A 27,276-nucleotide genomic window follows, 5' to 3' on the forward strand; every position below is an offset into this window, starting at 1 on the left:
TACTCTGGGTAGTCCTTCATGCTGTAAGTGCAGCAAAATTTATTTCCCTATTCTGGGGAAATCAATATTATGGTTTTACTCTGACATGGTATGACAAATAGAAACTTTTAATACAGTAAATCTCTTGAATTGTATATCTTTCTATTACTACACAGCTTTTTTGAATAATATACTATACTAATACTCAGTATGGTCCGTTACTGCATTCGACTGTTGGCTATTGACACAGTTCTGAGCACAGACTCTAGGGGGTCAATTTAAAAAAAACAAAAAACAATAAGTTGTTTTAAATTGTTGATTTCTGTAGTGAGTAGCTGTGATTGAAGATCCTGCATCGCTCTACATTGTCCCTTACATGTGACGCTTTAGCTAGGAGACTGCTAGCATAAAAAACACAGAAGCAAGGAAAAACAGCTAGCTTGGCTTTGTAAAAATTAAAAAATAATTTCCTTTTTTTTTTAACCAATCTTTCACACACAACATGTTAATTTGTAAGCTTTTGAATTGCTGGAAGGGGTATTTTATTTTGTGGAAAGCCAGGCTAGCTGTTTCTGTGTTTACAGTCTTTATGCTAAACTAAGCTAACGGTCTTCTGACGCTAGCTTCATGGTTAGAATTTAGACGTGAGTCGTTTAAATTCATCTAACGCTACAAAATGCTAATTTTTCCCAAGAAAATAGTAGCTTAACACTTCAAATAGCACTAGATGTGTGTTTTTCCCAAGGAAATATTAGCCTAACGCTACAGATAGCATTAGTTAAGCATTTTTTCCAAGGAAATGGCCGGACAGCTTGTTGCAGAAATACAAATAGGTTCTTGTCAACTGAACTGAGCTAACGAATGATCACAAACAGTGAAGAAAATGCTACCTTTAGCTTGAACTCGGCTATAATCTTCTCCCAGTGACTCAGTCTCTGTGTTTGCTATCATTTGTCACATGGCCACAGTGTTATGGGTTCAAACAGAAATGTGCAATGGCTCAGTGCACTCCAACAGCACAGTTTTCCATGTCCGCTCTCCCCTGGCCCAGTTTCATTATTCTCAAGGTATTCAAGGAGTAATGGCTTCTAGGGCCAGACACCCTGTTGGTCATTTCAAGTTCTAAGCTTATAATTATTTTTTTCAGGAACTGTGTGCAAGCGTTTGGAGATATGACAATACTGTGGAAAGATTTGTACCGCAGCTGTATCTGCTGACATTTCTGTGTTCCTTTGAAAGGTGTACATCTGTTCTAAATCTGATTTTAGGATGAGTAAATGACGTGATCTCTGCGCTACACCTTTGATGATTTAAAAACACTATTTGAATCTTCCTTGATTCAAAATTGATTCGACAGTTGAGGAAAAAAAATAAAGTCAAAGAGGATTTATTCAGCCTTGAATCTCACGTGCTCCAACCATGCAAGAAATCTCCCCTATTCACTGACAGTCAGCAAACCACACCAAGCAGAAAACTGCAAAACACATTTTCGTGCCAGTGACAACAATTAAGCAATTTAGCAGCGGCGCTTCGTGTCAGCGAGTCAAAACGGCTTTGTTTACGTTACTTAAAACTCAGGTTCCTCATGGTTTCTACAGGGGTAAGAAGTGTCTGTGCATGTAAACATCGTCGGAGAACCAGGCCGCCTTTTCCTCTGAGGAGCTGCTGTAGTGTAACTTCAGCTCCATTGAACATCACCCTTCACTGGGTCTGAGGTATCTGATTGAGTCCATCCATGTGGAGCGCTATTGAATCAAAAGAGTAAACCTCAAGGACACGGTCCACACACACATCTACTGTGTGGAAGCTAAGAAAAAGGCTCCCACTCACACACACACCAAATAATAATAATAGGTGCAGATGTTGGGTTTAAATGTAGTCTGTCACATATTAGTACGTGCTAAGAATTTCTTTATTTATAATCTAATTATTTAAATCATTTTAATAAAGACATGTAAATCTGTAGGATATGAAGTTAAATGGACATTTTTCTATGTTATAATGTTTTACAGCTGTAGAGCGGCCAGTGATTTATCATTTAATCCCAGCATGCATAATCTGTTCCTCAACAACCCCGGTGAGATGTTTTGCTTATTAATTATATTGTTCCTGTTTCTCAGACACGGATTCACATTAGTGGCGGAAAAGCAAATTCTCGCTCCGAGGGAGAATTGTCTGGTTTCAAAGAGCCAACAGAGAGAGACGCGGAGAGCTGCTGAGAGATGGACTGGTCAGAAACAATAACCCTGCACTCACCACTGCAGGAGACAACGCGGGACTACTGTAGACTCGGCTACACCTCTCAAGTGGTTAATTAAACGAGTCCAAGCATAGTGCTAGCACACAACGCTTGGTTTACCATAAACAATGTGATTAAAGCGGCCATGGGCCAGCCAGAATGTAGAGTTGAACAAAAAAAAATCCTGATCACCATGGAGATGTGTGAGAAAAAGAGGTCTGAATACAGACAGGGATGTCATTATTACTTTTTTTTATTCATTATTTTCATAATGACTGTCATTATGCGCAGGCTCTGATTGAATTCCATTTTGTTAGTCAGGTTTGTGGCGAGCGGAATAATTATCACTTAAGCGATATTAAGATTCATGCTAAACATTTTCATGGTCAGAGTCTGTACATGTTCAGCAAAAGGACTGGCTGAGCTTTGATTATGGAAGAAAAGAAAGAAAAAAACATGGAATGCGTTTTAGTTTTAGACCAGAAAAGGTGTCAGTAATATTTCCGACTTTTTGAAATACTGTTTAACAGCCTTAGTAGCTTAGTCCATGTATGCATACGTGTCCATTTAACACACACACACTTCGACGCGTCGCATTATTGTTACTGCTTGATTACTTATCATATGCATCAACAACGTAAGCAGCAGCTAAATTAAAATGGAGCCATCAACTCGTATAAAAGTGAGGATTACATCATAGGAAGTGTAATCATCAGCGGACTCATTTACAGCATGTTAAGTGTAAGAATTGATTAGATCTGTGCAGCCGTTAAAATGTCTTTTTTTCTTGCGAGACGGAGGATAATGTGGATCTGAAGCTGCGAAGGGATGCATCCCTGTCTGTGCTTCCCTATGGATGCTGCTGAGGTGCTCTTGGGCAAGGCAACAAACTCCCATCTGCTTGTATTAAAATGGCAGATGTAGGGTATTGAATTGTCTTTATTCTCATTGTACCAGTACAATGAAATTTACAGTACAATCCCTTAAAAGTGCAGAAATAACCTGTAATAAGTCCTAGTTAATGCGTAATACGTCTTTATTAGATGCTCGTTAACAATATCATTCTTTAAATCAAATCAACCTTTATTTATACGGCGCTTTTCATACAGAAAAGTATCGCAAAGTGCCTTACAGAGATGTACAGACAACCCACCCCTCCCACCCCCACAGTCATGCACAGAGACATACACAAATATGCACACACATTCACACATACACACACTGACACACTCACACCTACACAGACACTAGCTGTCACTACGGAGACATGGCCGGGCAGCGAGACCTGAGGTACAGAGGAGGCTAGGGGAAGCTACCTTTGGGGGGCCAACCACACCGGGAGAGATCCCAGTCCAAGGTCACAGGGAGCACCGCCACAGAGACCACCCCAACCCGGGCCGACAGGAGGAGCCTCCTCTTTTTTAATAAGACTGTATAAGTGTTGGTAATAGCCTCCTATTTATTGGAAGATTATAAGCACTTATAAGAAACCCAGTATTATGTAGTTATTAGCAGGTAACCTTGCACTAATTAACAGTGCTTTTTGCGGCTAGGGGATATAAAATGGAAACAATGCATTGTTGGGGTTAATGAATTATTTATTATGCACTTAGTTAAAAAAAAAGATACGTAAAGAGAGAGGAGATGACACGCGGCAAAGGAATCCAACCTGAACAGTATTCAAATGTAACTTTAAGTCATTTTAAGTCGTTTGAATTAATATTACAATGTATACGAGTTATCATATTAATCCAATGATTATAGTATATCACAATAATGACAATAATGAGCACTTATGCTGAGACCCACTCTTGTCAGAATGCACAACTTTGACCTGGGTACGTCGTTACTGTGGAATTTCTACTTTGACTCAAGTAAAGGATCCAAATACGTCTTCCAGAGAACATATTGATCGGCATCTATCATCTGTATTGAAGGGATATGATGTAAACACACGAGATGTCTCGGACAAAATGACACTTCACTACTTGTTTATTATATTACTATTTTCTTTATGCTATTTCGGGGTCTCTTGTGTACCTTTTGCACAGCACTACCACCCCAAAATCCCAAATAATCCTAATATTTGGATTAATTTAATTGTGCTTTTGTTCATAAGAGCCCTAAGAGTTCAACTTTATTGGGTTCTAATTGAAACACAAGCAGCGTCACTGAATAGTCCATACTTTAAGACCTTTCGGCCAAAAAATACAGATATTTTGTTTTAATAAAATCAGAAGAAAATGGGGTATTTAAAGGGGGAAAACTTTATTTTGTTTATGTATTTGGCAACACAAGAAATTGTAATCCGATTGTATTTTATTTTGAAATCGTTCCAGTACGTATTACCCATTGGGGTTTATATCAGGACAACTTTACATTTGAATGGCTGCTGAGTTAATATAGCTACCCACATGCAGTCCCACCCAGAAGAACTCTGTTTCTCATCTTTTCCTCCCTCTCTGTCTCTCCCTCTGCCTCACACAGGAGCAGGCGGTCCTGCAGCCTACCAATGCGTTCAGTGAGGGGGGATTTGGCGGGGCTCTAATCAATCACTGACAGATTACCTCCAAAGCCACTTCCACAGCCATTAAAGCAGGACAAATGCAGAATTGCAACTGAACAAGTTGGAGTTTTTAAGCCAACACCAGGACTTCCTGGTTATTTGTCAAAGTCACTGCCGCTGAGCCGCATGAGTGGCTGCACAAGTGTGTGGGGCTCAGAGGCGAGCTGGCCAGGAGTGTAAGAGTGTGTGTGTGTGTGTGTGTGTGTGTCAGGGAGAATGAGGGAGAGAGCAAGAGACAGTAACAGAGTGAGTGAGTTATTGTTAGTGTGTGTGTGTGTGTGTGCATTCTTATACTCTCAGGTGTGTGTGTGTGTGTGTGTGTGTGTGTGTGTGTGTGTGTGTGTGTGTGTGCAAGTACACACGCCGTCGGCCACGTCGCTCTCGGCCCAATGGAGCTTACAGTAAATCACATTCCCTTTATTGCCAAATTTAGCAGCTTATGCTCAATAGGCTCTGCTCAAATCTACGCCGTGTCCCATCAGGGCGTTAGTCTGGGCTCATAAAAGTGGATTGGCCACACACACTCATCCCCTCTTCTATTTTCCCCACATTTTTCCCTCCTCTTCTTTATCTGAGCTACTGGAAACACTAGCTCGGCTTTTCTAATCTCGCCCTTTTCTCCCTCTGGATTTCCTGCTTTGAGATTCCCCACCATTGTCCCCCGTTCACTGGGGCTTTGTTGACATCAGTACATTTGATAGAAGACACTAAGAAATTGGATAGCATCGTTTTCATAGCCTGTATTACCAGGGGAACATTTTTTCTTAATGTAGCCTATTGCACAGTTTATAAAGAATGGGCATTTTTCTTTTTCTTTTTTTTTTTTTTTATCCTATAAGCTTTTCGTCTTTATCCAAATTGATTTTGACATTTTTACGTCTTGGCAGACATGGCGGGGGTTAAGTGCTGATAATTATTTGGAAAAGATGAGTAAAAATATGAAATGTGTCGAGGAGAGGAGACATCAAAGCGCCGGGGTTTTTGTTGCATGTTTTCCCTCTAATTCTGTGAATATGGAACATTTGCGGCGGAGGTTTGATTAGTCTGACATTCAATGGAGTCCTTTGATTAGGCGCTGATTGTGAAAAATGTCCCTTTGTTTTTTTGCCTCGTATTAAAGAAAATTCGTCGTGTATCAATTATAGCGGCGAGGAATAATATTAAATCTGGCCTATTTGTTCTCTTTTATTTTATTCCATGCAGTGTGTATTGGGGGTGGGGGTGGGGGGGTGCAGTGGTGAAGTGATGAGGCTCTACACTGAAGTCCGCAGGCACTGGAGTTGAAATTTAGATATGACCCCCACCAACCTCCTCCTCTCATGACCCTGGAGAGAGAAAGGAGGGGAAAAAACACCCCATACCAACACAGGAGGCGGGATTGTATTTGTAGGTGTGTGTGTGCGCGTGTGCGTAGATCCTTTTGTGCATTTAGGGTTGTGTGGGTGTCCGTGCAGTGTGTATGCGTGTGTTTCTCCACCCCCCTCCTATTCAATTAAGAGCTTAAGCTCATTAGTGGCAGACTTACATCATTACCCCTCCAATGGCTAATGACTTAAAATCTATTTAGATTTATGTTGCCGTTAAATCTCCTCAGCCGCACACATTGCGCGCACATTTTTGAGTCTTCACAAAATCAGAAAACATGTCATAAATCCAATCTGAAAGTGTAAGATATTCCAGGTCGGTGTGCACCTTTTATAGCAACACTGCATATTCAACACACTTGAATTATACCTTTGCCTCCAGTATGTAAATCAGAGCGGAGACAGAGCACGCTTGGTAATGCATCCGCACACTATAATGTACTACAAAAAGAAGCCCTGTTTCCCTCACTTCCACATTAAAAGACGCTAATTTAAGGCTTTGTCTAATTGCTAACTAATAATTAGCACCGCGTAACAAAAAGACTCCTTCAAAAGCTATTACACAGCGATTAGTTGAGTTTTTCAATCAATTTACATTACGCCAACAAAACCTTGATTGTGTTGCAGGCTTGACAAATTTAATGAATTGTTGTAAAAAAAAAAAAGAAAAAAGGGAAAAAAAAGACAATTAATTATAGACAATGGAGAGTGAAAGGTGGAGCTGCAGCTCTCAGTAATAGAGAGCTCAGGCCTGCAGGAGTGTATAATCTGCTGCAGCCGCTGCTCTAATAAACACAGACTGGGAATAACAGCAGGTGGAGGGAGGAAACACTCCACTTTTCTACATACGTGCACAGTGGCAAACTCCAGGACTTCATGTTTGCCTTTAGGGGCACGTTCGCTCAGTTGACCCCTTGATGTGTGTGTGTGTGTGCGTGTGTGTGCGTGTGTGTGTGTGTGTGTGTGAGCCATGACTCTTCCTCCACATTTGTTTTTCTTTTCATTTATTTACACCCTCTTATTAACCCCTTACATTGCATTTGACAACATTAAGGACTATTTTCGGCGGCGCGCTATCACAGCTTTGTGGGTTGTGATTAGGAACAATGAACTGATAGTTATTCCAATCTTTGATGTCTTGTTTAAATCGTGGTCTTCCCCGCTGATGCTTTGATAACTGGCTAACTGGGACATTTTCATTCTAATTAGGGCTTCAATTGCTAATTCCATATTGCTGCTATAATTATCATGGGAGGGGGTGGGGGGGTATACAGATCAGGCAGACGGGGGAGGCGGGGTGTGCAGATTTGCCCCCACCCGTGTGCACAACAGGACAGTGGGTTCCCAAACTGTGGAGAGGGGTCTTCTAGGGGGCCTTCAGCGCGCAATAGGTGGGCTGTTGTCACACAGTAGGCTTTCACAGTAGTGGGCTGTTGTCACACAGTAGGCTTTCACAGTGGTGGGCTGTTGTCACACAGTAGGCTTTCACAGTGTTGGGCTGTTGTCACACTCAGCTTCACAGTGGTGGGCTGTTGTCACACAGTAGGCTTTCACAGTGTTGGGCTGTTGTCACACTCAGCTTCACAGTGGTGGGCTGTTGTCACACTGTAGGCTTTGTCAGTGGTAGGCTGTTGTCACACTCAGCTTTTACAGTGGTGGGCTGTTGTCACACTCAGCTTTCACAGTAGTGGGCTGTTGTCACACTGTAGGCTTTGTCAGCGGTAGCCTGTTGTCACACAGTAGGATTTCACAGTGGTGGGCTGTTGTCACACAGTAGGCTTTCACAGTGGTGGGCTGTTGTCACACAGTAGGCTTTCACAGTGGCGGGCTGCTGTCACACTGCAGGCTTTGTCAGTGGTGGGCTGTTGTCACACAGTAGGCTTTTACAGTAGTGGGCTGTTGTCACACAGTAGGCTTTCACAGTGTTGGGCTGTTGTCACACTCAGCTTTCACAGTGGTGGGCTGTTGTCACACAGTAGGCTTTCACAGTGGTGGGCTATTGTCACACAGTAGGCTTTCACAGTGGTGGGCTGTTGTCACACAGTAGGCTTTCACAGTGGTGGGCTGTTGTCACACAGTAGGCTTTCACAGTGGTGGGCTGTTGTCACACAGTAGGCTTTCACAGTGTTGGGCTGTCGTCACACAGTAGGCCTTTACAGTAGTGGGCTGTTGTCACACAGTAGGCCTTTACAGTAGTGGGCTATTGTCACACAGTAGGCTTTTACAGTAGTGGGCTGTTGTCACACAGTAGGCTTTCACAGTAGTGGGCTGTTGTCACACTCAGCTTTCACAGTGGTGGGCTGTTGTCACACAGTAGGCTTTCACAGTGGTGGGCTGTTGTCACACTCAGCTTTCACAGTGGTGGCCTGTTGTCACACAGTAGGCTTTCACAGTGGTGGGCTGTTGTCACACAGTAGGCTTTCACAGTAGTGGGCTGTTGTCACACAGTAGGCTTTCACAGTAGTGGGCTGTTGTCACACTCAGCTTTCACGGTGGTGGGCTGTTGTCACACAGTAGGCTTTCACAGTGGGAGGCTGTTGTCACACTCAGCTTTCACGGTGGTGGGCTGTTGTCACACAGTAGGCATTGTCAGTGGTAGGCTGTTGTCACACAGTAGGCTTTCACAGTGGTGGGCTGTTGTCACACAGTAGGCTTTCACAGTGGTGGGTTGTTGTCACACAGTAGGCCTTTACAGTAGTGGGCTATTGTCACACAGTAGGCTTTTACAGTAGTGGGCTGTTGTCTCACAGTAGGCTTTTACAGTAGTGGGCTGTTGTCACACAGTAGGCTTTCACAGTAGTGGGCTGTTGTCACACAGTAGGCCTTTACAGTAGTGGGCTATTGTCACACAGTAGGCTTTTACAGTAGTGGGCTGTTGTCTCACAGTAGGCTTTTACAGTAGTGGGCTGTTGTCACACAGTAGGCTTTCACAGTGGTGGGCTGTTGTCACACAGTAGGCTTTCACAGTAGTGGGCTGTTGTCACACAGTAGGCTTTTACAGTGGTGGGCTGTTGTCACACAGTAGGCTTTCACAGTGGTGGGCTGTTGTCACACAGTAGGCTTTGTCAGTGGTGGGCTGTTGTCACACTCAGCTTTCACAGTAGTGGGCTGTTGTCACACAGTAGGCTTTCACAGTGGTGGGCTTTTGTCACACAGTAGGCTTTTACAGTAGTGGGCTGTTGTCACACTCAGCTTTCACAGTGTTGGGCTGTTGTCACACAGTAGGCTTTCACAGTAGTGGGCTGTTGTCACACAGTAGGCTTTGTCAGTGGTAGGCTGTTGTCACACAGTAGGCTTTCACAGTCGTAGGCTGTTGTCACACTCAGCTTTCACAGCAGTGGTCACACTCAGCTTCTACAGTAGTGGGCTGTTGTCACACAGTAGGCTTTCACAGTGGTGGGCTGTTGTCACACAGTAGGCTTTCACAGTGTTGGGCTGTTGTCACACAGTAGGCTTTCACAGTGGTGGGCTGTTGTCACACAGTAGGCTTTCACAGTGGTGGGCTGTTGTCACACAGTAGGCTTTCACAGTGGTGGGCTGTTGTCACACAGTAGGCTTTCACAGTAGTGGGCTGTTGTCACACAGTAGGCTTTCACAGTAGTGGGCTGTTGTCACACAGTAGGCTTTCACAGTGTTGGGCTGTTGTCACACAGTAGGCTTTCACAGTGGTGGGCTGTTTTCACACAGTAGGCTTTTACAGGTGAGTTCATCCCCACTGTACACCCTGACTGTCTCCCTAAACCACTTTGCATCCGATATCATTCATTTCCCAAACAGCTTCGTGGTGATAAAAGGTCTCTATTACACGGACATTACCCAAATAAACATCTATTTTAACAAGGGACTTCTTTTAAGTTATTCTAAAGTAGAAAAAGAAAGAGTGCCTCACCTTTAATCTGTAAAACAAGTCACATTCAAGTCAAAAGAAGAGACTACAGTAAAGTGCAGCTCTCCTGCAGTGCAGAGGCTCCTCAGTCTCTCTCTCTCTCTCTCTCTCTTTCTCTCTCTTTCTCTTTTTGGCTTCTAAACACTTCCTCGCGTCATCCCTCTCGCCATTTGCACTCCCTTTCACCACTTTGCCATACAAACTAAGACGCCCATAATAACCTCATGGGCAATAATTGGATTTTTTTTTTCTCTTTTTTTTTTCTCTCTTCTTTAGCCCGTTTGCACGCATGCGCAGTGGAGAGCGTACTGGTCAGTCTGAGAAGCAGCTGTTCGGGGCTGGTGAAATTCCAACATGGCAGTGGCCGCGGTCAGTGTTCCCTGCGTTAACTTGGGATGGTTTCAGCTCGCGCGCAGCCCGGCGTAACCCCTCGGACACCGTCCCCGTTCATCGGCACCAAACCCTCCCCGGGATCGATGCGACCCTAACCCCTGCCCCACTAGCGAGGTCGCCAAAAATAACAGGTAAGGACGGGTAGTCTGGAGAGGGGGGGGGGGGAGATCTCGCTGCGTCTGCAATTAGACGGAGTGGTCAGAGCGAGACGGGCGAGCGCGGCTGGCCGTAGAGGAGACCCGCATCCTCCGGTGCGCGTTTATCATCCATGCATGTGCAGTTTGCTCTTTTTAACAAGTTTCCCCAATTGCAAACGATACCCGAGTGTGTGTGTGTGTGTGTGTGCGCGCGTGTGTGTGTGCGTGTTTTGTCTTGATTTCCAAGGGAGCGCACCTGCGCCACGCAAAAACGCGCGGACGCGTATTTAAAGCCCGCACCGTAGGTTGTCCGTGTCCGTGCGTCGGGCTGCGCTCGTTAAATCGGTAGGAAACGCGCAACTTGCGGCACACACGGGGGCTCTAGCAGCTCGCGTGAGGCGGCTGCGGCGGTGCGGTTACAACAAGTTGCCTTAAGAGAGCGGATCCGATGTCACCGCAGCCCTGTTTTGGGGCTATTTTGGACATTTTAGGGCGTTATCAGCAGCTTTAACTTGACTCCGGGCATCATTTTTTTACCCCAAAACAATCAAGTGAGATGCACCAGTTGATTTGTCCCCCCCCCTGCCTCCCCTCTCTCCTCCCCACCCACCCTTCCTTCCTTCCTTCCTTCCTCCCTCCCCTCCCCTCCCTCTCTCCCTCCCCTGTCATCCCGGGCTCCACTTTCTAATGAGATGCATGTAGGTTAGATGCCTCTCCTATTGAGTTGCTCGCTCCAGTGCTCGAAGGGCCCACCTTTTCACACGGTTTGAGATCCGAGAAGGCAGTGCTTGGACTCCCCCACCACCACCACAAAAAAAAAAAAAAAAAAAAAGTATATTTAATGTTTTTCTTTTTTTGCTAGAAAGAGGATTTTTTTCTTTTCTTCCACGAATTAATCCCAATGCTCTCATCTCCTCTTCCTCTCCCTCTACCTCACACTGTTCCAGCACGAGATGATCAGCAGCAGCAGCGTCTATGGTAGGTGGATTTTTTTCCATATGCATTTACATTTTTAAACATTTATTAATGTATTTGAAGGTGGTAAAAATGCACAGTATCAGGGGATGGTGATGCCACATTTATTTCACTGAAACTTATCAGTGTGTGTGTGTGTGTGTGTGTGTGTTCATACGTAAAGTTTTATTTAAAATTCATTTGCACTCGTTTCATTTTATAGGATTCACCTTCCAACATTTAAAGCAGTGATGTTTAGGTTTATCTTTCCTTTATGTGTTGCTCATAACACACTCAACTCATTCAGTCAGAACACACACTACCTGGTGATTAACATACGTATGCTTCCTTTAAATTACACACGCCGTCGTTAGATCTGTATTGAAAATATTTAAATCTGCAAATATTGTTCTTTTTTTTAAAACTGCGGATGAGTGAGGTAGATGTGAAGGAGAAGTTACAACACACTCTCTCACACACACGCAGCTGAGGTCGTTTGTTTTGTTTTTTCCCCAAATTTGAATATCAAAATATAGAAATCGACCGATTGTTTAATGGAACTCTTGGATGTGATGAGAGTCACAGTGAACGAGGCCTCAGTCGCTGCAAAGTCACGACGCATATTTATAAGCAGCACGTATTAGTCGCACTTTATTAAATGTTTCAGGCTGAATTCGCTGATAATAATTAACATTTTTGAGGGGATTGTGCGTTAATAACGGGAGTAAACGGCGTCGATGACGGGCTGTCTTTGAACGCAACTTGCTGCAGGAACTGTATCCATCCTGTGCTTGTGCATGCAGCAGCTCAGTCAGGTATTTTAAAGAACTGATACGTTGGTGTGAGCGGTTTGTGACGCCGCAGAGGGGTCGTCATAGGAGTATGTCCTGCTTTCGTGTAGGGCAACAGTGGATTGTTGGAAAATAGGAAAATAGCCATCCCACCCTGTTGCAAGTGAGCGCGGCGGCGGACAGTTTTCTTGTGAATAATCAGGTTTTCCGAGGCCGCGGAGAGCTTTCCGGGGCGGAAATTCGGCCATTTGCGGACTGGTTTTTGTAGCAGTTATCAGTGAGGACTCAACCTTTCACCTCTGATCTCTCCCTCTCTCACACACACACACACTCGGAGGCACACACACTCAGTTATTTGCTCCACTTCATGTGCCGTTTCCTCCTTTTTTCACTTGCGGCATGTGAATTCACTACCACATACATGTTTGCATTTTTGCATGTATACAGTATTCGTGTGAGTGTGTGTTCTGAATGAAATTATAGAATAAAAACACTTCTATTTGGACTGCAGGTGTTGAAATGGTCCTAAACTACACATTGCACGTGCAGATTTTTACAATGATCACACAAAATCACATATTTTCTGCAGCTTTGTCATGTCAATATGTTAATAATATGCGTAACTTTTGATGCAGATTTTATGGATGAGTTTGGAAGTACATGCGGGAAGGTCTTATTCAATTGTTTGCTCACTTTAGTGAAGATAATTACCTTTATTTGAACATATAGGGAGTGAAGGGGGTGCGTGAGTTTTGAAATGCAAGTGTGTGTGTGTGTGTGTGTGTGTGTGTGTGTGTGTGTGTGCGTGTGAGAGAGGAGGAAGCCCAGGCGCAGCCGTGCCTGTGTCAGGTTTGGTGTGTAACGTAAATAATGTAGACACTCAGCGGTTTGTTTATTCCTCCGAGTCTATTTGTTTGCTACAGTCCCCGGCTTAAGATCCGTCCCTCTCGCGTCCGCTGTCTGCGCATGTTGCAGTGACAGTAGCAATAATCCCCCTCATTATACACATAACGTATCACCTCACATCTCCGGCACCCCCCTACCCACCCCCCCACCCCGATGCAGCTAATAGGGACAGAGAGAGGAGAGATAATAGGGAATAGAGGGGAAAAAAGTGCCTTACAAACAGGCAAGCCTTTATTTATCTAAATACTTTCCCCCTCAAATGAATAGAGAGAGCCCGGTGTGCTGCGAGGGTGGCTACGCGACTCCCGGTGGGACCGTATAAATAAATTATCCTGACACTTTCTATCAGTCTGTAATGTTTACCGTTAAAAGCTGTTTTTTTTGTTGTTGTTTTTTTTACTGTCCCGGAGCCACTGGCGCGGGCCATCAGTCCCCCCCTCCTTTGGGACTTCTGCCAGATGTGTGGAAATATTGTGCTTTTTAAGACACACACGCACACGCACACGCACGCACACACACACACACACACACGCACACACACAGACGTATGTTCGTCTCCGTCCATATCAGTGGATTTCTCCTGTCTTGCGCGTCCCGACAACAGGGGCCTTTTCAAACGAGATCCAGCCAGGGTTGTCATCTTTTAGCAAATATGTTAAGTGTTATCTTTTGTGCTCTCGGGCTCGCCGCGCCGCACCGGACCCCATGGGAGCCCGCCGCATGCAAATAGAACAAATCCCTCTCGGACCTGTCTTGTCTGTTTCACTCTCTCCATCTTTTTCCTCTCTCTGTCTCATCCCCCCACCACCCCTTCTTTCCTCCACGTTTGCTCGACAGTGCGTCAGCCTGTCTTGTCTCCTCGCTCTCTCATCTATTCCACTCTTTGTCCACTTATTCCCCCCCCTCTCCTCTCTCTCTCCTCTCTCTCTCCTTCTCCATCCCAGAAGACAGTGGCAGGGCTGTGCGTGTCAGCTAACTGTAGCGAGGCCTGTGTAAGTCTTTGTGTGTTTCCCCGCGTGCTCGCTGACAGCCCCTCCTCGCCGATCTAAGTTCCTCTCCCTGAGATGGCAGGCGGCTGTCTGTAGCACCGCTGCCCCCCCCCCTACTAAAACACGTTTCTGTGTAGATGACTGGACGCCAGTTCCTTAAAAATCCTTGACACCATGATCCGCTCAATCCTCCTCCTCCCCTCCTTTCTTTCCTTCAGTATTGGTACACTGGCTGCAATTTTTTTCTTCCTTTCAAATAGAGATTTCGTTTTTTTCCTTAGCGCCGCCGTGACTGACAGTTGTCAGTTGGCGGATTATCTTTTCCTGTGTTGCAACTGGAGTCAACCTTTTTCCTCAAACACTCTCACACACAAACCGTAGCGCCCTCAAACACTCCAAATTATATCCGATCTCCCAGTGCTGACTGGTTATTATCCAGTCAAACTCTGATGGGTGTACTTAAGGTAAGGGGTATCACGCGTGACTGGCTCATGGGTGGAATAATACTTACAGCTCACCACTGAGGACCCTGCTACCTGTGATGCTTAATACTGAGACTTTATGTATCATAATAACACTGTAAAATCAGGTTACCCCTGCAAAGTGAAATCCTGGGATAGGAAATCTCAAATGATCGAGTACAAATGAAAGTAAGAAAACACATTTGAAAGCTTTTTTGTATGTAAGGAATGAAAATCAACACTGTTTCGAGCCACCAGAGCCAAAAACGGATCTGAGGTCAGCGCAACCGAAATTTCCAGACTTTTTTCCAACCTTGAAGAGACATTCGGCTAAATTCATTTCCATGTTAATTCCGGCGTTAAAAGCATTATCTCGCTTTCTTTGAACTCCGAATCCCCCCCCCCCAAAAAAAATGTTTGAAGTTTCTTTGGTTTATGTAATGCGTCACTTTCATAGGTTTTAATCAAATCAAAGCTGTAGAGTTTTTCTCTCTCTCTCTCTCCCTCCTACCTTCTTTTTGCAATCCACTGCCCCCTTTTCTGAATTTTAAGCAGACCCCCGCTCACCTCCCTTTACTCTTTACCAGCAATCTCCGCCACCCATGGCCCGGATTCTCCGGCAGATATTAAAACATTCAGCGTGTGCAAGCGTTAAATATGCTAAGGACTTATTTAAGAAAAAAACTTCCAATTTGGAATATTCCGCACCATTAGACCTCAATAGACATGGCGGCATACAGCTTATCCTTTACATTGTGCCTTCAAATGAGAAGGCGCCGTTTCTAATTAGGTTATTGCCATGGAAGTCTTAAGTTAAATTCTGCATTGATATGCGGAGGAGCTCGCCACTCATTTGGCCTCGACGACGGAGGACGCCGACGAGAGCCTTTTTTTTTTTTTTTTTCCCCACAAGGGCCAAAGAAAATGACAGTTAGGAGAGGAGGAAGGATCTGACTCTAATCTCTCGTCTGCTTCTGCTCTTCTTTCTGGCTCTAGCTGGATGATCTGATTTTGGTTAAAAAAAAAAAAAAAGGAAGGGGGGGGGGGGGGGGGGGGCTGGGCTAGATAGTGGCCGTCTGCCGCCCCTCACAACAACCCACCCACCCCACCACCAACCCCCTCCAGCCTGAACGTCTTGATTAGCGAGGCACCTTGCGCGAGTGTGCGAGTAAGTCGGGACACTTTTTGTCTGCGAGGCGCTAAAGGTGTGCGCGCGCGTTAATGAACAATGGCTCATTTGGTGCGAGGGAGAACTGGTGTGTATCCGTGTGTGTGTGTGTGTGTGTGTGTGTGTGTGTGTGTGTGTGTTGGAGCTTGGCAGCCTGCCAGGTGATGGACACAAAGGATGTTGAGTGGCTGGGCGTGTGGCACAGCATCACTGAGCTGCCTGTGGCCTCTGGGAGATGGACACAAACCGGGAGCGAGAGCGAAAAAACAACCGTTGTTCCTACAAAGCTTCAAATTTTTGCAGCGTCCACTGCCGGGTTGCAACTAGCAATTATAGTCAATATTGATTAGTTTGTCAATTCTTTTTTTTTTCCCCCATCAAAGGTTTGGTAATGTGTAATGTCAAAAAACAGGGAGCTCCCTAAAGCCCAAGGTGACATCTTCAAATGTCTCGTTTCTCTCAACAAAACTCCTAAACCCAAATATATTCAGTTAAAAGTCATATATGACATTAAGGAGCAGCAAATCCTATCATTTGAGATGCTGGAAACTGTTGCATTTTATCAGAATTTTTGCTTGATAAACGGCCGAATAATAGCCGATTTTTTTTCTGTCGATCGACTTCTCATCAGCTCTACTCCGATGTCTAACTGGTGCTTGTGTGTACAGGGTGGTGGGGCCTCGAATCGGAGCCACGACTGAGATTTAATCGTATTATCGATAAATCGGCGGACGATTGGTCAATAAAGTTTCCCGCCGTCTTCGTTAATGTCTTTAAACATCTCGTTTTTTTCTCACCGACAGTTCAAAAACCAAAGATATTGTGTTTTGTATCATATAAAGTAGAGAAAAGCAGCAAATCATTGTATAAAAGAAGCTGAAACCAGATCATTTTTAGCTTTTGTGCTTGAAAAAATGACTTGTGTTCATATACCAACGACTTGTGGAAGGATGGTGTTAGTATGCTTACCTGTGATCATGTGTACGCATCCTTGTTCTGTCTGTGTGTGTGTGTGTGTGTGTGTGTGTGTGTTTCCCCCCAATGGAAGCAGGGGAGAGCATTAGGATGTTGCTTGTACAACTCTGTTGGCAGGATGGACACATGTGGTAGATAGCTAATGATAGCATGCAGTGTATAATGAGATCCTACTCTCCGTCTGTCTCCCCTACCTGGCATCATGCATTAACCATACAAGAGGAAGAGGAGGCACGCATGGTATTGACTTTTGAGTGGGTGTCTGCTTGTCCGTTGTTGTTTTTTTTGTTTAGCACTCAGAGGTCAGCATGGCTGCAAGCGCCGCACATTTTTTAACAAGTATTCTTTTTTTGTTGTTTTGTTTTTTTTCCTCGGTTTTATTTTCATGGCAGGGGCTCACTTTCTTGCAAGGCGAGAAACCTCCTCATCTGTACCTCTTGCGCTCTGTTAAACGGTCCTAAATTGATTTTGGAAGCGGTGCGACGTACACACTTAACAAGCCAAACGGGTTCAGTGTGCGGGGAAAGTTTGTGTGTTCAGAAGATTATTCTATTATTGCATTCCACACACTCATAATCCCACTGTATGCTGTGTGAAGGGGGGGGGGGGGGGGGGGGGGATGCGTTGGCGGTGGTCCATCTTCTTGCTCGGTAACATATATTTATCCTCTTCACTACACAATCCTCTAGGCCGCTCAAATCCCCCAGGGGGTCCCGATGACATGCTTGCTAATGTGTGCTTTGGAAACGGAGTGCTATTGTATCCCCTAAATCTCACAAAGCACTGTATGATTTGCCCATTGTCGTTAAATCGCTTTGCTTGTGCCAAGTACTTGCATCTCACAGAGGCTTAATGCTTTGAGGGTTTCAGGGACAGCTTCGAGTTCCTCTTTTGTTGATTTCGGGGAAAAGTGCCAAGACTGCTGCGCTGAATATTGTTTTGAGTATGGAGGAGGGAGGGGAAGAAGGGCCTTTGCCAAGCGACTCCATTGAGCCCAGTGAATGGGCCATTCATATTTAGGAGAATCACCCAGATGCCATATTGTTGGCTCAACAACGCTAAATATTCTCCAACAAGGATGGGATTGTAACAGGTTTTTGAATTGTAGAAAGTGTGGAAAAAAAGGACGTTGGGGGGGAAAACACAGTGCAGCCTTCAGTCGCTCGGTAAAGGGTGGATGGTGATGACCAATGGGACACGACGGTGTTCCTAAGTGCTTTTTATTTGCGGTGGTTGTCGCGCAAGAAAACACACATTTGGCAAAATAGTCTTCAGTGTGGTTTTCTTTCTCTATTTCCGTACGAGCGTCTGTCCAATAATACATTTTTTTAAAAGTGGAATTGATTTCACAACTTAAAGGGAGTTGAATTATGATATTTTTTGCTCTTTTTTATTATATCCTAGTTCATTTTAACACACCTATATGGGCTTAAAACCGAATTATAGCGTGTCAAAACTTTTATATACTACGTATGCATGCTAAATATGAGTTAAAGTGTAAGCTACAGTAATATATGATGTATTTCTGGGGTGCTGCTTTGCTCAGCTGGTAGAGCGTTCACCCCATATAGAAAGAACGAGTCCCTCTCTCTCTCTGTGTGGATCTTGAGCTGTGCTGTAAAATAACAAAAAAGCACTGAGAATTCTTGATTTCTGTATTTCTTTAAACCCATACTCATTTAGAATAGGAAGGATTTCAAAAATGTGATAAAAATGACATTTCAAAATACCGACGCTATATTAGGTAGTAACTTTACAGCCTCTAGAAGGTTACAGTGCAAAGTGCAAATATAAAAAATTAGAAAAAGCTTCAAAACATCCCTTTTTGTCTTTAACAGAAAGCTAGGCGTTGCTTTGCTGCTTGCTACGACGGCCTCGGGACAGCAGGTAGATTTGTCCCCCGTGGGGGTTGGACAGTCTCTAGCTGCTGATGAGGTCCAAAAAAATAAAACCCTCGGTCGCACACGGAGCCCGCTAAACAATCTTGAACAGGTCGAACCCTTGTCCCCTTGCGTCGTCAGAGCTTCTGAGACAGGACTTAGGGAAATGTCATTGTGGTCTTTTATGTCATGCATGCACTGAGTATTAATCACGGCTGGATCTGCGCCTGAGAGGCTGATCAAATTTATTGTTTGGCTGCACGGGACAGTAATGGGTGTTTAATTACTCAATAAAAGCCCTTTTATAGATTCCCGGGCCTCCTGTGTGTTGAGCAAATGGTATTGATCTGTCTCCGGGCTGCAACATGATAGCCTGTGAAGGAGAATTAGAGCCGTTAGCCTGCTAGCACTTTCTCATTCATTAGCCGCATTAGCCGGAGGGTGGTAAAGACGGAGCATCGTTGTTAATACCTGAGTCTCGGAGGTTTTTGTGTCTGCCTTGTGTTGTAAAGCTCCGCGCGCCTCGTTTTCACAAATATGGATTAGATGAGCGATGATTAACTTTGACTTTCGGTGTGTGAAAGTGTTTCAATGAGAGTCGTTTTTTTTTTTCTTTTTAAACATTTCCCTCTATCCACAGCATAATCCACAGGACTATATTTGAAACCCTTAGCTGAGCCGTGAGCTGTATTAGTCCTGCTACCATCTAGACTGCATGTTTAATCCCACCTCTTCCCCACCTTCTAATCTGTAATCTGACAGCTCCTCCTCCTCATCCTCCTCCTTCCTCCTGAGAGGCCTAATTCTGGATCTCCCTCCTCCTGTTCGCACTGCAGTCTGGACTCTCAAAAGGAGGGAAAAGGCTGAATGATAATGACAGTGAGCCTTACTGCGTCTCCCCACGGTTTCCTATTTCATGCATACATGTTTGGTGTTCATTTCCAGGCCGCCGTATCTTTTCTTTTTTTCGCCTAACTGCATCTGCCTCGCGTCCATTGTTCTTTTATGTTCAGAGCATATTGCTGCTTCTGTGAACCAGCCCCACTTCTCTTGATGCACGGCAAAAACCACTGCAATATCTCCCTTGATGTGTCTATATCAAATGAATGTGGCCTATTACAGACGTGGCGGAGTCAGTTGGGTGGCTTTGTGGACAAAAAAGGGCCCATGAAAGAGACATTGTCCAATATGGACCATACAGTGCCTTTGTAGATAAATGGATTTTCATGCTTATCAACTGGGAAACTGACATGAGTGAAAACTGTGGAGAATGTGGAATTATTCTCACTCCTCGGGCCGTACAAATGGACAACTGTAGTTTTAAGTGTGTGTGGTCTTTCATTGTCCCGCAGCGAGGTTTTTTATTTGGGTATAACATTCAATTTGGAACAATGTGCACTGCTAATGCCACAAATGTGCATCACGCACGCAGCCAACCATATCCTTCTGGGAAAATGTTACCCACAGATGTTACACACTCAGATGTCAACTTCATCGGAACAGAGAAAAGCTTTCAGCTGGACCATCATACTTTTTTTTAACTAAATCAAATTTGATTTTGAGAAGGATCCATTAGAGCCCGGCGATATGACGGAAATTGATATAATGATACCAAATACATGACGGAATAGCAAATTTAGACGGTTAAAATTTTGGATTTGATGTTCAGTGCAAACATAAAATAAACTCTTCACACATACAGTATGAAACCAGATTGTTAACTAACGTAGCCAGAGCCGTAATTACAACTTGGATTCTAGGATAGAACAGTTCATCGTTATGAAGGAAATTGCAATTTTTATTATTTGAGGGGGACATATTATGCAAATATCGAGGTTAATACGTATTTTGGGTTTCTACCCGAACAAGTGTAGATGCTTAAATGTTAAAAAAACACATTATTTTTTCATCCTGTCTGTCTGAATAGACCTGTATTCACCTCTGTCTGAAAAGCCTGTCTCTTTAAGACTCCCTTCCGGAAAAAGCCCAGTGTTCTCTGATTGGTCAGTGTTTCTGGGTCTTCCTCATCTGTGCTCTTGGTGGCTCTACACCGCCAACTTTAACGGCGCTGCAGCGTCGTTAAACACTTTCTATATACAGAATAGTTGTGACATCGCAAACTTTAATATGGGCTGTGTGCATTTCTCTGTGGAATGACGGTTTCATTACTTTCACAGTATTTATTTGGCACCTCGACCTGTTTTATAATGAAAAAACATGGAAATCTTACTTCTTGCAAAGTAGTAGCAATTTCCCAACTGTACATATATCCGTCATAAATTAGCTAATAACTTTTATATTTGTTCACATGAGGACAAAACAGAAACTCTTGACTGTTTAGTTAATTATGCTCTCTGTATGTTGGTGTCTGCTTGGCCAAAGATGGCTTTGAGGAAGTCTTTTTCGTCAGAAACAAGCTTGGCCATTGCTTCATGTTAATTTCAGACTGTTAGCTAGCAGTTAGCTCGGCAGCTGTTGAGTATAACTAAAAGGTTATCACATTAAAGTCTCATAATTGAGACCTCCAGGACTCAGAGTTAAGTAGCTTGGAAGCGATGTAGCAATGCAGCGACAGTGTTAACAGCTCTGTACTTTAGCTGCTTATGCTAACATTATTGCGAATTAAAACCCTGAAGGGGTTCTAATTAATAATGACTTTCTTGGTTTTACTAATGGCCTTGTTTAGCACAACTCCAGTCTTCAGTGTGAACAAAATCCGATTGACTGTGGACATCCAAGCGTTGTAGCAATGTAGCGATAACGTTAACAGCTCTGTACTTTAGCTGCTTATGCTAACATTAGCGGTAGTATTGATAGTCGTAACTTAGATGTAACCTAATACAAGTTACTAGAAGTTTTGGCCATAACTTGCTAACTATGCAGCTGTTATGTTAATGATTATGTAAAGCGAATTAGGACACTAAAGGGGTTTAATTCGCAATAATGACCTTCTCCCTCTACATTTTCCTACTTACTACATGCTTACTAACAGTTTGACCTGAAATATTGATTTCATTTAAAAATGGTACCTCCCGAGTCTAAATCAACTGTTTTTTAGGCAACTGCATTCTACAGTATTAAGTCAATAATCACAATATAAGTCACAATCACAGTATTGGTCAGAAACATTTAGCCGTTCAGTCGTACGAGTTCAGCCCTACGAGTTTCTTCTTTCACAAACCAGATCTTTAACCAATACTGTTTGTTTTTAATCACAACTTGTATACAATTACTCATTTGAGCAGCAGAATTTTAGAACGATAGCACAGCACGATCCTATGTGTAACAATGCCACAGCGGTGCATTTTTACCCAAGCCCGTAGAGGAGCACGTATCATCATTCCAAAAAATATATAATAAATGAGGCCCGAAGGCAACAATGTGCAGGCAGAGAATGAACCCCCACGGACGTAAACCGGCCCCGTTGTTTCATGTTCTAATCCGAGGGACACGTGTACGTATATGCAAGCGTGCCCACACAGACGCACATTAAACCCTGTTCACATTCCACTGCCTGTGGGGCGCGAATGAGAAGCGATGTCTACTCGATGCGGAGCCAGTGATCTAGGTAATCTGCCTGTGCTGTGGGACAGGTCTATTGGTCCACAAATCAATTGGCTTCATGTCCGTGCCATTAGGCTAACATGGCGTTGCCGAGGCGCTGAGAGCGGTAAACAGACTGTTTAATTCCCCTGGACACTGGCCAGGTGGACACTCCCCCTCCTGCTGCTTCCTCCTGATCCCTCCGTTTTATTTTTTCTTCCTCCCCTCATTCCATCGTCCTCTTACATTGACTCCACTTCAGTCAATGCGGTTATTCTCAGTGGACGAGTGCTTACAGGAATATTGCTTGGAGGGGTTGTGTGTGTGTGTGTGTGTGTAAAGAGGAGAGATTTTGGCCAATGAACCCTTGCTGTTCTCTGTCCTCCAGTACTGTGTCTATACTGAGTAAGTGATCCCTTGGGATGCAGTACACACATCAGCATCTCTCCCTACCTCTTTCTCTACATCTCTGTCCGTCTCGCTCCCTCTTTCTCACTCTCCATGTGTCGGTTTCAGTCTTTGTTTCTCTCTCACTGTACATCTTTACCATTTCATCCTCCCCTCCCTCTCTTTTTCTTTCCATCCCCAAACAGAGGCAGCAAACATGTACAGTAATATGAGGGGGCTGCATCAGAAACAAACACACACACACACACTCGGGAAAAATGCAGATTTATGCCCAGGCTGCAGAAAGTTTATCACTTCCTCTTTTGCACAGCTACACCAAATAAAACAACACCTTCGTCCCTTTCGTTCCGTCGAGCTTTTGGTTTCCCTATATGGATGCGACTAACGACTGCGCTTGTTTAACGACGGCAATTCAATTTATCCACTCCGCCGTCTCGCCGTGCATCCTGTTTTGTGCGAGTCTTTGTGGTACAGTATGATAATTGAGCCAGAATGTCTTGACAGATGAGTGTTGTTGGCGGTATCACTGGTGTGTGTCTCATTTCCTGCGCGCTGTCGCCGATCGACTGATAAGATAACAGGCCCGAAGCCGCGTCTGTGAGCTACAGCGCAACTAACAACCTGATGAACGGCAGCACTAAAGCTGTGATCTGTGATGATGCCGTTAGTATTGACTCGGGGGCGCCCGCGGGGGAAATCTGGGCCAAACGCAGCGTAACGTGTACAGAACAAAACACATGAATTAAACTCGAATTTACATTTGCAGCGTGATTCGAAAGAACACATTGTAGAAATTGGGTGTTGTGGTTTCAGATTCGCCCGTAGCGCCAAAACGTTTTACTGTTGCTAGGAGACGCTGGAACCCTCTGACACATCTGGTCAGCTGTTAGTGCAAGGTGTTGACAGGGTTTGGAGCACCCACAACAGCATGATATTGTTGACAAAATGAAAACGGCTATAGACTTGATGTCAGTTTTACAGTTATGCAGCTACTATAGTGCTCCTCCTAGAGTTTATGTCTTTAGAAGCAGGTAGGCGTCAAGTTTTGAGCGTCATATTTTGCCAAAAAAGGTTTCATTTTGCAGGAAATTACTGTATGATGACAGCTTTCCAAAAATGAAAATATCATGGCTGTGCTGTTGGCCCCTTCGTACCTCTGCCTTGACTCATCTCCCTCCTGGGACCGCGGTGGTGGAATGACATTCCCCTTCCAACAGGACAGCAGAGTCACTCCTTATCTTATGTCACAGCTCATCTCTACAATAAATACTCCACGTCCTTTTCTCTCGCTGCTCAATCGCACCCCTTTCACTATTCTTCAGCCTCTCTACCGGATCATATTCCCGTCTTCTTTATGGACCAGAAGATCTTTATCGCTCTGCTTCTTATGATTTTGTGTTGCTGCACATTTTTTGTTCAGATGACAAACAAGTACAGATCCTGTGTTTGCCTCAGGGTTGGAGCTGCGCCCCACAATAATAACGCTGTAATTATTTATTTAGTAAGAGTGAAAACAAGAGATTCTAACCACGGCTGCTGTGAGAAATATTGCAGTGAAAATATGTGCATTAAGCTGCCAAAACACACACACACACACACACACACACACGCACACACACATCCACACTCATATCAAGGTCCTTGTCTTTCTCACTCCAGATCAGGCATTCTGTAGGGAACACGCAGAATAGTGAACAGAGAGATATGAAATATATCTTTTTTTCTGTTTGCTCCGCAGCGTGACTTTGAGTAGGAATGATACAGAATGCTCTCCAGGAAGGACGGGATAGTTGAGTTGTTACATGCGCGCTGTAGTACTACAATTTCACCGAAGGTATAAGATCTATATGCTTCGTGAAGAATGTTTCTGGGAGCAGAGGTCGGTTGAAGACGCAGGGTTGTCAAGAGTAAAGCTTATTTAAAGTTAGAAATGTTGTGCACACATTTAGTATTGACAGCTACTGTACATATACGGGCCCCTTGAAGTGTAATTCCAGCGCAAAATCATCCCAATGCTCTTTTTCGGCACTTACATACATCAAATAAGCCATCCAGACAGTTTTTTACCAGAAATCTGGTAGAGTCGCTAATAGCCGGACGTGGCTAACACTGATTAGCTTGGGGCAGTACGTTGAAGACATTAAAACGTCTTTTTTATCCACTAATACTGCTCAAAATAACACCAAACCTCTGCAGCAGCATGAGAAGAGTCCCTACACAGAAAACAAAGCACCAATGGGCTCCTTCCTTTTGGATTGACTTTGGTGATCCACTTGAATGGACTTTACTATGATAGGAGTTGGTTGTTGGTTATTCTGTCAAAAAACTCTTTTAATAAACTCCGGGTTCACTAACTACGTTGTTGCTGCTTCATTTTATGTGTAGACTCTTCCAATGCTACTGCAGAGGTTTGGTGTTATTTTGATTAGTATTAGTGATTAAAAAAGACGTTTTAATGCCTTCACCGTACTGCCACAAGCTAATCAGTGTTAGCCACGTGTTAGCGATTCTCCGTTGATAGTTGTTACACGAAAAGGCTTATTTGATGTATGTAAGTGCCCAAAAAGACCATGGGATGATTTCGCCATGTCCAGATCTTTATCAGGCGTTTTTGTTGTCAAGACAAAAACTCCAATTTGGTGAAGTGGTATCTACTGGCTGCCTGACCTTATTGATGACATCTGAGAATGTCAAAGCAATCAATGAAATGAGTAGTTGACTTCTGGATTAGTCAGACAGAATAAATAGTCACATGAGCTATTTTGTGAGTGAAAATGCCAGCTCCTATCCTCCCCTTTGTGAATGTTAGCTGGTTTTATTTCATCTTCTATGATGCTCGACTGACTCCCATTCGGTTTTGGACTGTTGCTCTTTTTTGGCCTTTTATTAACCAAACAATCCAGCTGTGTAAGTCATGCCACGTAAGGCCCTTTCAAAATATGATTTCTGGGTCCAAGGCTCGTATTTCTACAACGCCGCAGAGCTGTGCCCCCCCCCCCCCCCCCCGCTGTTTGAACAGATCTGAGTTTTTAAAAAACAACATAACTGTCAATTTTACTGTAAAAGGTGTCTCAAGAGGTGATCGTGATTGTTCACATGTTCTGCCGTTGTTGTCGGTTTCGTTTCAATGGAGCGCTTTGACCCGGAAATCACGTTTGAAATCATCAGACTTAACAGCGGCATTAGTTGAGTATGCACTCTGAGTTACTTTCTAAGCCCAGCTAAACTAAAATAAAAAGAAATAAACCGGCCACTTAGCAGATTTGCATACTCTGATTAAAAAAATATAATGCTGCAATGACCACCTTTATTTTACGTCTATTAAAGTAAACCCATAGAATAAATCTTGGATAATACTTTAGCTTGGTTGTCCAAAAAATCTATTTTTTAACAAATTCGAACATATACGTTGTTTGTTTGAAAGAAACCCGTGTAGCCAATCCTAATAACTTTATTGTAATGCTGTTAGCTTTACGAAGTCAGGAATAGTGTAATACAATAATTTCCCAGCCATTGCCAAATCCAAATTGTTCCCTAACGTTACTCCTTTAAAAATTTGGTCTGATGATTATCCGTTTGGCTGAAAATACATAGTTGGCCAGTTTCCTCTATCTTGCGTAAGCTAACAGAGCAATAGCGTCATCGGGTAACAGCTTATTTATGCTCATTTATGCTCCATGTTAGGTACAAAAATAGATACGTCCATACTCTGAAGTATTATTTTCCAAAATAAAACAAGTTTTCTGAAAGCTTATGGATACAGGCGAAACAGAGCAGTACCGGAAAATTTACGGGTGCGGTGCTATTCAAAACGTTTCATCTGCGGATAGCAATTTGCTTTTCTCCACTGTGACAATATTGTGTGGATGAAGCATTACAAGCCATATTTTGCTGATTTAAATCCAACTCTATGGGATGACCTTGTGCGCCTAGGAGCAGTGTGTGGCTCCCCTCCATGGGCGCAGCGTACGGAGCTCGCCATGGAGCCGGGAGTCAACCGAGAATCCACGGGACTCTAGCCCCTAGGCCACGGAGGGAAGCCACAGATCGTTCATTGGCACACACTGCCACGCCACAGAGCTGTTTCAAAATTGAAAAACATCCCATCAGATGTTACATTTTACTCATTTAGCAGCTGGCTGGCTAAATAGCTGACTAGCTCGCTAACATGGAGTGCTTGCCGCTCAAAGCACAGTAACAACGGACAGCAAATCGTAATGTGTCACGTCGTGCGTAAACACAGGATCCCCAAACCAACAAAGGCTGCGTATATCTTCATATCTTGAGGGAGCACAAAGCCTTCATGCAATGGGTCAGGGGGACAGTGAATTGGAGTACAAGGCATGACCGGAGATTTTGTATTTGAACACATCATTATTATTGATTTTTTTGTGTTGTTGTAACGATCAAATTTGGGATAAAAAGTGAGTTAGTAATGCTTTTTAGCAGATTAGGGGCGTTGGTATTTAATGTATCACTTTAACATTATTGGAGGCAGGCTTCTGACACGCTACCCATATAGACAGCAGACGGCAGAATACGTAGCTTTATTTACTTTATACACTTCATGTTTTTTCCCATTACTTCCCAGGTCCAGCTGATAGAAGCTGCCAGAGGTGGTTGTTTTTTTAGCCTGT

The 27,276-nt window shown here is 43.9% G+C and overlaps 1 protein-coding gene across 1 annotated transcript in view; it reads left to right on the top strand.

Annotated features, from left to right (window-relative positions):
- Positions 1–10,323: 10,323 nt before the first annotated feature.
- LOC310964572 (fidgetin-like) overlaps positions 10,324–27,276 on the top strand; it is a gene marked incomplete at both ends in the record, with an annotated part of 33,138 nt that continues 16,185 nt past the window's right edge. The window contains 3 exon segments of the mRNA XM_083937750.1: positions 10,324–10,456; positions 10,459–10,541; positions 11,512–11,542. Of these exon segments, the coding sequence (XP_083793876.1) occupies positions 10,324–10,456; positions 10,459–10,541; positions 11,512–11,542 (247 nt within the window).

Source organism: Echiichthys vipera (genome assembly GCF_963691815.1).
Source record: "Echiichthys vipera genome assembly, chromosome: 23".
NCBI classification, from domain to species: Eukaryota; Metazoa; Chordata; class Actinopteri; order Perciformes; family Trachinidae; genus Echiichthys; species Echiichthys vipera.